Source organism: Folsomia candida, unplaced genomic scaffold (assembly GCF_002217175.1).
Source record: "Folsomia candida strain VU population unplaced genomic scaffold, ASM221717v1 Fcan01_Sc006, whole genome shotgun sequence".
In the NCBI taxonomy this organism is placed as follows: domain Eukaryota; kingdom Metazoa; phylum Arthropoda; class Collembola; order Entomobryomorpha; family Isotomidae; genus Folsomia; species Folsomia candida.
The window spans coordinates 2,867,739-2,878,251 of NW_019091198.1; the positions used below are offsets into that span (position 1 = coordinate 2,867,739).

General features: G+C 36.1%; 2 protein-coding genes across 2 annotated transcripts in view; one reads left to right on the forward strand and one right to left on the reverse strand.

Annotated features, from left to right (window-relative positions):
• Nucleotides 1-8,483, forward strand: part of LOC110850920 (WSCD family member AGAP003962) — a 29,379-nt gene extending 20,896 nt beyond the window's left edge. The window contains exons 2-7 of the mRNA XM_035853013.1: nt 945-1,263; nt 2,391-2,609; nt 4,832-4,864; nt 5,888-5,993; nt 6,101-6,149; nt 6,473-8,483. Of these exons, the coding sequence (XP_035708906.1) occupies nt 945-1,263; nt 2,391-2,609; nt 4,832-4,864; nt 5,888-5,993; nt 6,101-6,149; nt 6,473-6,802 (1,056 nt within the window). The 3' untranslated portion in view covers nt 6,803-8,483. The remainder of the gene's footprint in view (nt 1-944; nt 1,264-2,390; nt 2,610-4,831; nt 4,865-5,887; nt 5,994-6,100; nt 6,150-6,472) is intronic.
• On the reverse strand, nt 8,222-10,508 carry LOC110851392 (CD2 antigen cytoplasmic tail-binding protein 2 homolog). The gene is made up of 5 exons (XM_022099152.2): nt 10,174-10,508; nt 9,918-10,087; nt 9,677-9,830; nt 9,333-9,559; nt 8,222-9,253 (listed from the first exon to the last, which is right to left on the reverse strand). Exons 1-5 carry the CDS (start codon nt 10,361-10,363, stop codon nt 8,879-8,881), a joined length of 1,116 nt encoding a protein of 371 aa, XP_021954844.1. The 5' UTR covers nt 10,364-10,508; the 3' UTR covers nt 8,222-8,878.
• Nucleotides 10,509-10,513: the final 5 nt, after the last annotated feature.

A 10,513-nucleotide genomic window follows, 5' to 3' on the forward strand; every position in this document is an offset into this window, starting at 1 on the left:
CGGAAGGATTAACTGCCGTATATTTCAAGATAACTTCGTTCCCCTCCCAAAGTTATTATGCTCAATGTTTTTAAACACTTTCATTTACCATGAATGATGCACGTAGAGCAAGGTTTCAGGATGTTGGTGCAAAAAATTAATGGAATAAATAAAAAATATACTCTTCAATAATTAAGTTGGTTTCAACAATCACATTTCCACGACAAAAGTACTTACACAGTTTATGTATATAGGATGCACCACAGTCGGTGGTATGTACTAGGGAACTGATAAGACTGAAACCTAGTATATACCCACTTATTTGAGACAGCTTAATGATGCACATGATGAATAAGCTATATTCACCAAAAAAATCAAATGACATAGACGTCTGAATCCTTATCGATTCCCGTCGTGAATAACAATTTGTTCGGAACAAATTGTTCCAAATTTAAATATTTTCCAAAGTCTGAACATAAAATTTTTTGTCGTAAGCGTCTCCTCGTTTTTCTCCACCGGATACATATTTCCAACTTAAAACATTATACATCCTGACTGCTAGTATCTGCAACTAATAAATAATTCCTGAACGGAGAAAGCAGAAACTGCAGCAGTTGAAACTAAGCTTCGTATGAAGTGAAAGAAAGTATAAAAGCACGTCATATTTTCCCCAAAGTTACATCACGATCACTATTTTTTGTCGGTGATGTGCTCAAACTTAGTTGAAGTAAAAGTGCTCAATCTTTTTTTCCATGAAATAAAACTCATTCATTTCAATCAAGGGGAAAATAGGATTACATGCATTTTAGGGCATATTCTTTTACACGGGAAATAATTATTCATGAGATTCCTAAAATGTGAGCTTCAAAAACACATTTCTAATATTATTTATAAATTGGGTTACACTCATAATAATCAAAATTCTACATGTGTAATAATCGAAATTTTCTCATGTTTTTTTCCAGAACGGTTCCTCAGCCCTGGACACAAATCCTAACCTCTTTGGTTTACCATTTGGAGGGCCCAACGGGTCGAGAGATTTGGGACTGTTGACAATCCAGAAGACTGGTAGTGGCTCAAACACACGATACAGTGTTCACGCATCCCAACCTCGACGGGACCCCGCATTTGCGAGCGTCGCGAGTGACATCATCCGAAGTCAGGCCATTTTCAAATGCGTCCCTGTTCACTTCCGGCAAGAGGTTGGACCCACCGTGACCGGTCTGGCCAGCTTTCCCGGCAGTGGGAACACTTGGGTTCGCTATCTCCTCCAATTGTCTACCGGTGAGTACTTATTTAGTTGCAGGAAATGTGCAAACTTCCAAAATGAAAACATTTCACCCTCCAATCTGACTAAATAAAGTGGCATGCGATAGGAAAATAGGGCAGATAAGTACTTATGTAAGTAGCTAACTTGATAACGTACTTTATAGAGATAGCAGTAGCACTATCCACCCTATTTAAATCAGCCTCATCCAAATTACACACCCTAGAGTGCCGCATATTTCAATTCATTCCGCCTTGGAGACACGAATTTTTTGATGCGAATTTAGATGAAGTGAATTCAGGAATCAGTCTGGAAGTGCCATTACATTCAGCAGGAGTAGTCGTCCCTCCAAGACGGAGGACGACGAATGAGTGGGTGGGTTGGTTGCAAGGGTGGCCGCGTGTCAAGTGGGAATTGAGTTGTCAGGAGATTGACGACTCAGTTGACTGAATAAGATTGAGTCCCAAAATTTAAATGGAAATCAGAACCTGACCCTGCCTGCAAATAGAACGAGTGTAGCCTCTCAATTCGCGTAGTATCCATGCAGCCAATCCATGTGGGATTTTGGGTCTTCACATAGATCCGGATGGATTCCTAGAACGATCGTGACATGCCAATAAATTTTGTATTAAACACAAGGCGCTTATTGACTCAGGGAAAAGTCACTGTATGAGCTATGAGCTTCATATTTCCGAAAACTGTTTTGCAATCACAAACTAAATCAGATACGAGTGATGACTTGTAGTTTATGTAGTCTAAAATATTCATACGTGTGTCGAGGAAATCGGTGAAACCTGTAAATTCCCATAAAGTATCAATCAAGTAAAATAGAGCAGCAAGGTACAAGTTAAACTTGGGTGACACATGTATGTCCCCATAAAACCCTGTTATTTCACATTTCAGTTTTATAACCATTTGAGAGATAAGAAATGAATGAAAGACAAACAAAGCATTAGACAGCAAGTGAAAGTTCGCATTGTTGAGATTTCATAATTTCGCAGAGATTAGCATCGACCCCAATCAGTTTGAGCGTGCCATTATTATTTAGAACGGCTCCAAATGCTGCCGGCGTAACAACTCTGTCGTTATCATCTTCTCATCTCATTCTCACTGCCGTCCTTTGTTTATTTGTACCCATTTTCAGGAATTTTCACTGGAAGTGTTTACAAGGATTTTGCCCTACTACGGAACGGATTTCCAGGCGAGAGTATAACGAACGGACGCGTGCTAGTCGTAAAAACCCACGAATCTGGTCCCATGGCACGAGCACAGTTTCAAAAAGCCATCCTCCTCGTTCGAAAACCAGCAGAGGCAATCCTGGCCGAATTCAATCGAAGAGCTGCTGGACACATTGGTCATGCCGGTAAAAGCAGAATTAACGCATTTATTCTTATGTAGATGTAAATGTTGTATTTAAATGCTTTATTTAAATATGAATGTTCAAGAAAAACACGACGGAATCTTAAAATTCTTCAACCAATTGAAATGAGTTCTTAACAAAACGAGAAGTAAATAGGGATACTGACACTAAAAGAAAAGGGAAACATATCCGTCTATCTTATGTACATTGGATTTGGAAATTTAAGTAAATGAGCATTAATTATTGAAGAAAATGATGAAAATCTTTTTTGCGTTGCCATTCCTTGATGGCAGTATAACCAACGAATTAAAGGACCTTCGTGCCTGAAGCATGAGGGCGTCACTTCAGTAGATTTTATTATTTGGTATGAAAAATAGTCTGAAAGCATACACACGCATGCAAAATTTATGTCACTCAATTAATAGCCATTAATCAGACAAATTTATTAAGCTTCATTACTATTAAAAGCACAGATTTGTGGCATGAAATGATTAGACAATTTCTCTCTGAGTATATTTTAAAATATGAATTTGCAACAGTTTTCTGCAAATGGAAAACTATCATCGCCTTCTACTTTGATCATGTCGAGAGTAAGTTGTTCTCAGGGGATAAGGGGGACATGTCAAAACTTGGGTGTCAAATAAATGTCACCATCAATCATTTGTCTCACAAGACGGTAAAACTCTTCCTTCAGTTTTCCTGCAAGTTAACAGAGCAGAAAATTAAAATATTAATACTAACAAGGGAACCTTAAGTACTGTCACCTCTCGATTTCCTTCGGAATAGCCTTATTCGACAGATAATTTAGTGAAACAAAAACTTTGTCATAGAACATGCGGTGCAAAATCGCGTTTTCGTGAAATATTTGGCGAGAGCTGCACCAAAACCTGCCATTTGCCCAATGCTTTTAACATAGCCACCAGCCTTTCGAATGATGAAATGAACTTTATAGAATCTCAATAAATTATATTTGTACCTGTCCGCGTAATTTCAGCCCGATCACGAATATGCAAAAAATGATGCAAAGATTCGCAAATTTTTTGCACATTGCAAAAATGCAAATATCCGCAAATTTGAATTTCTTCGTTTTTTTTAAATTCAACAAATTTATCAGTTTAACTGATATAAAGTATACTTTTCTGATTGCCAAAAAATTACAAAAATTTGCAAAAGATTGAAGTTTACAATTTTTAAATTCTGCTTTTTATAGAAACTTAGGAATTATCATATATGCTGGTATGAGCGAATAAAAAAAGCTAATTTGTTGAACAATTAAAACATGCTAACATTGCAAAAAATTCTACATATTGAACTATAAAATTGCACCAAGTTTTTGCAACTTGTAAAAATAAATACCACAAATAATTACGAAAACCACGTAAAAATAGATTATTTAATTTATTTTCATGAAAAATTGCGAAGTTCAATTTTTTGAAAATGTGTGCAAATTTTTTGCAATGACAAAAGTATATTTTATATCAGTTAAACTGATCAATTTGTTGAATTAAAAAAACGAAGAAATTCAAATTTGCGGATATTTTTATATTTTCGCAATTTGCAAAAAATTTGCGAATCTTTGCATCATTTTTTGCATATTCGTGATCTGGCTGAAATTACGCGGACGGGTACAAATATAATTTATTGAGATTCTATAAAGTTCATTTCATCATTCGAAAGGCTGGTGGCTATGTTAAAAGCTTTGGGCAAATGGCAGGTTTTGGTGCAGCTCTCGCCAAATATTTCGCGAAAATGCGGTTTTGCACCGCATGTTCTATGACAAAGTTTTTGTTTCACTAAATTATCTGTCGAATAAGGCTATTCCGAAGGAAATCGAGAGGTGACAGTACTTAAGGTTCCCTTGTAAGAAATGTTTAAGTCCTTACGCTATTTCAATCTTAATTCGAAATCTGATCGACAATTTAATAAAACCTGGAACTGGTTCTCGGGCGACAATCTCGTTTGGATTGGATTCATATTCAATTGTCATGTTGTAACACACATGATTCTTTTTCTACTTCGGATCTGGTCAGATTGGGCGACATCCTATCGTGTCTCAATATATATGTAAATAATATTCGCGGCTGGCGACAATGGCGAAATTATGTCGACGACGACAAACAGGTGGTGAAAGTGAAGACTGGTTCCATTCTCCATCTTCATTTTCATTATCCGTGAAAAGGGGTCGATGAACCTCACCCTCTAAATCTTTATTTTGTCAATTTCAGGAAGAGACAAGTATACGAGAAATGCAGGACGATGTAAGTGTCTCGATGACATTCTCTCTCCTCCTCTCAGCCGAATTTTGGCTTGAGGAAATCTTACACAGCTTAAACCCCCTCATCCGCAAAATAGCTTTTAACAGTTTCCCGACATGAAATGTCCATTTGATTGATGGCCGTGGCGAACGGATTTGGTGGAATGTGTAGCATTTTATTGGATTCGAGTGGATTTGTGTGTTATTAATTGTGATGATATGAATTTACATGAGACAGTTGAACACACCAAAACTCGAGTATATAAAAGTCAAGCGTATTAATATCAGCAGCAGTGCACTTTTTTTCTACCGTTGATGTTCCCCTTTCGTCTAGAAAACGAGAGAACCTTTTCTCGTGCCAGGGGAATAATAACTGGCGACCCGGTCCTGTCGTAATGGGATTCCACACCAGAACATTCAACGACCATCTCAGAAGCCATATGTGAAAATAAGCGACCTTTCCACAATCCACCATGCTTTTTTGCCAAAATCTTGAATGCAAATACAGGATTTGTCATACCGCACCAAAGTGAAAGCTTACCCTGCTGTCTCTGCCTCCTAAAACTTTCATGCAGGCTGAACACAGATTTATACAAAAGTGTCACTGTAGTTGATTCCCACCCAGAATATCAATTACTTTACGGGCCGGTAACAAGAAGAAAGTGGAATGCATTGAACTTTTAGAATTATTTGGTCGTAATAGGATATCGTTTTCGGAGAAAGTTTTCCCCTATATCAATTTCAAATAAGTATTGCCGTTAAGAAGTTTTTCCTGCTATTCCACAAATGATGATACAAAAGATGAGAAGGACATGATTTTTGTCCTCTTCATCACGTGCACTTGATACTTTTCCAACATCTATACGATGTACGAGCATGGATAGACGTAGGGAGGGGTACAATAAAAACCACTCGATCCGACTGACTTGATAGTTGATGATGAGGAACAAAAGAAAAGTTGTCTCATGTTGTAGTATTGTTGTTGAATGGCGTAATTAATAACATTTTCTGTTATTTTCGGCCGCAGATTGGTCCTCCTTTGTGGCACAGAAGGGAAAGTCCTGGACAGAGACGAATCTCGACTGGATTGAAGGATTTCAAGGACCTTTGCTCATCTCGATGTATCACCAACTGTAATTAACTTTTATTCTACTTTAGTAACCAACTAACTATTGTATACGAAAAGTATTTCTTAACATGATGATGACGATGATGATGATGATGAATTTTTTGCTTTCAGGGTGCAAAATACGACACAAGAACTGACCACAATTCTTGATTTCCTCGGGGTACGATTTCTTTAACTTTCTTTCCCCACTTTTTCATTACTCTCTCGTTCCTCCACTTTTCATTCAGTCGCATTTTTCTCAATCAAATTCTTATTGCAAAAGGGGCTAGGAATGAAATATTGAAACAATTCCAAAATATATATTTATTGAGACTTTCTCCCTTTCCTCCTCCATTTGTTTTGTGTGTGTATGTGCACTACATACACTGTAAAGTTCTGTGGTTTGATAGAGAAACGCCTTTTATTTTATAAAGAGAGAAATATAAGATATATATGCGCACCATTGAGAGGAAAATACATATAATCTTCTTTTTTTTACTGTAGGAACCCGTGACAGAATCTGTAATGAACTGTGTCATCAACAACAAAGAAGGGATTTATAGACGTCGCAAGAAAAATGTTCAGTTTAATCCATTTACTTCAAAAATGGAGAAATTTCTATCCATTCAGGAACGCATCGTTTACAACGCCATACAACGCAGAATGCGAAAAGAAGGCACCACCACAACGTTGGGACCTTCTGGTCTTCTCCTCTTTAAAAACACCGCCGTCGTCAAAAACAATCATCACGATTTGGATAGCTACCTTAGCTATACGAATAGTAATAATAATAACGAAAGTAGTAGTCAGAAAGGAGAAATTATCAGCCAATAAGGAGTCTCGAGGGAGGGGGCGGAGGAGACAAAAATGGGATCCTGCAGAATAATACTCGACAGCATGACGCAAGGCCGATAAGGACGAGAACCTCCTTTATCTTATAATAAGCTAAAAACAATCTGATTGATTGAGATTAAATGGGTAAATGCATTATTGCACCAAATCACCTTTCTGTACATGCACGGTTAACAATTACGTACGTAGTTCCAGAGAAGGTGGGCCACACGTCAACTTGAAATGAATGAATATATAACTCGAAAATTACAGAAATTTGTGAAAATGGAACTTTATTGCCCAAAATTCTTGCACAATTTTTGCACACGAACGATTACTTTGGGTTTTACGTAAAAGGTCACTCCATCATTTACTGTCTAGAAATCTCATTTCTATGTATGTAGCTCATGATATGTATAAGTCAAGAAAATAGGCACTGGTGCAACTTGGAAATTTATACTTACAATCAGTACAGTAAGAAATTGGATATTATGCAGAGAAACAAACGATACAACAAATCGTATTTTTACAAAGGTGTGCAAGAGAAAGTGGTATTAAATTGGATAATTTTAGTAGAGTTGATACATAAATAGCACTATGTAGAGCTACTTATCTATCTATGTAGTGGTACTGTTAATGTATGCATGACATGCATTTGTGAATGTTGCCTATACACTGATTCGAAAGGGTACACGTACATAAATATATTATAAATCGTACTTGCAAGTATAAGCATATAGTCAAAGTTGTATATTGTGTACATAAAAAATAGCTTTCTTCGAACGTCGGTTCTAAAAGTATTCGTAACAAATTCGTAACATTCTGACGGTGCTCCAGAAATGTAACAATGATTGAACCATGAGGTAATTTGTACCTTTTAGTAGAATTAGTTAGATTAAGTGAGTAGTCAAATAAGAAATACTAGTTTTCAAGCAAATATTTTAAAATGCACAAAATAACGCACCGGACGTATAAGAGAGTTAAGAGATACTTAGGATAAGGGTTAGAACTAAAAATGCCGAATTATTTGATGCAAATTAATGCAAGGCGAAATCCACGCTACTTCCGAATCATTTAGAGTTAGCATTTACTAAATTTTAGTAGTATTAAGATTGTAAACGCGAATCGTAGTGTAAAAATGGATCAGATTATGTATTAACGTTTCATCAATCAACAATTTTACAAATTCCATGAAAAATTTTTTCATTCGAAAACAATTAGTGCAAATGAAAACGCCAAATTATTGAAACATTTTCAGCAACAAGTAGTTGTGCAACTTATAATGATGCGTAAAAAATTTTAATGTGTACTACAATTAATAAGGTCCAACAAAGATCCTACTCAAACCATCTTATTTACTTACATACAATGGGACTTATGCCAAAATTGAAATTCATACACAAACAAATACAAACGAATTTAGAATTTATATATACTTTGTTTTTATTTACTTAATCATGCCAGTCAAATTTATAAGAAGGGTTTCTCATATTATTGTTATCTAAATTTATTATAATATTTTCCGCTACGGAATGATAAATGTACGAAAAATGAAACAGATATATGAAGACGATCCTTTCCATCGCCACACACAGTATTACGAATATAATATAATACATAATTACAAAAATTATGCTATACGTTGTGAGATATTTATAATGCTTTCTCTCTGTGTGCCCGTAAATATATATATATGTAGTTATTGTGTAGAGTAGACATGCACAGCTTATTGGTGTGAAGATACAATTACTAGCTTGATTTAAGTTTAATCCTACATTACGAATCGTTTCTGTTTGGCCAATTCAATTCTAACCAGTATAATTCAATCTAATTTGTTTTATTGGTTCATTTTACAAAGAGTAAAAGGTTTCTGTGAAACAAAGAGCTATAAATTCTTAATTAAATTATCCCAGGCATTATTGAACATATTAAAAATAAGATTAAGTACTGAATGGATATTAAACAAATGGTGATTTTCGTACGTAAATAATAAACTCTAAATAAATGTACTGCAGAAATATGCTAGCTATACTGATTATTTTCACTTATCGCATATCAAACAACCACCCAAATCGATTTCTAGCAGTATAAATCAAAGTCGATTCGCTTTGAAGAATAGAATCCACCAGTTTGCTTATGTTTCCGAACAAAAACGCCGTCCTTGAAAAAATCACCTGTAACCCAAGCACTCATTTCCGAGGATGAGTGTGGTCCATAAATCGGTGCGTCTTCTTTGTCTTCCCACTTAAACTCCCACATAACTTCGTCACTCGCATCGTCAATGTTACGCTCCTTCTCGTCACCAGCAGCCACATTTGTCGACGCAGATGATGATTCGGATTTATTCTTAGTTCCTTCAGGAGGTATTTCAAAGTCATCGCCAAACATGTCCGACCCATCATCTTCTTTCAGTACGGCAGGCTGACGTTTTGGTTTCGTTTCTTCACGGTTGACCTAAATTAAGCAATAATAATTTCTGTTAAAAATCGTCCCGATGAAATTTCAGTTTTAGAAAGTTCAGCTTGAATAGTACTTTAAATTGTATGCTTTCAAACGTTTCCTGGTAAATGTCCATATTTCCCGTGGCAGAAAGTATAGCATTAGCAATCTCGGTGACTTTCTCCACATCTGTCATCTGTACAACAGTTTCAGGGGTTTCACTAGAAGCGGCTGCTGTGGGTGGAGTCGAAGTTTCAGCTGCTAATTTTTGCATTTTCTTTTGCTTTAACCTTTCAGAAGCAGACAATTGTTTATTTCCACCTAGAATAAATAAAAATTAACTTTCACTATGTATCACTTAGGATTAGTATGTGTAGTATGGTTGTACTACATTGCATGTAAATTTATTACGTGTATGTAGTGCATTTATGTACTAACCTAGCCGTTTAACTGCTTTCAGGACAGATTCCCCTTTTTCAAGAAATTGTATCAACTGCTTGTATAGGGCCAAAACATCCACTTTTTCATCTTGCTTTGAAATATCATCGCTATCGTTGGTAGATTCACCATCAGGCTTCTCGGGACGCTTAACCTATAAAATGCCACCAGAAATTTGTTTTAAATATATTTGATATAAAAAAATAAGTATTCTAAGTATATCTAAATTATTTGTACTTACTTTAACCCAGTCAATGGAATCCAGCCAACTGTCCTTAACCTCTGAACCGTCTCCTTTGTTCCAAATATAAGTTCCTTGAGCGTCAAAGTACCCCTCTTCCAGCTCGTCCTTCATATTAAATGGGGTGATTTTGGTTTCACCATCAAATTCTATAGTGGACGATTCTTGTCCTAGGAAATATTACATTGAACAAATTAATTTCAACTATAAATTGAAAAGTATAATAACTGAGAATTGTGCAAAAATCTGTCATTACCTTCAATGTCTTCCTCATCCATGACCTGATATTTTTTCCGGTTGTATTCTTCCTCGTCGGCATCTTCTTCGTCCGAGTCGATTGTATGTCGCTTATTCGAAGAGGTTTCAAACTTTGACATTTCTGCCTCAATCCCTGCACTATAGTCGTCCGTCGCATCTTCCAACTTTCTCTTTCGATGCAAAGACATTTCGATTTACAATGGTTATTGTGCTAGTTAGGTAACCTGTGACCTTTATTTATGTATGGCAGCACCAATACAGTTCCACAAAAGTGTGCAATTAATATTAACGCAACAAACAAATATTCAAGTGCAACTCTGTTGAATTCATCACAACGT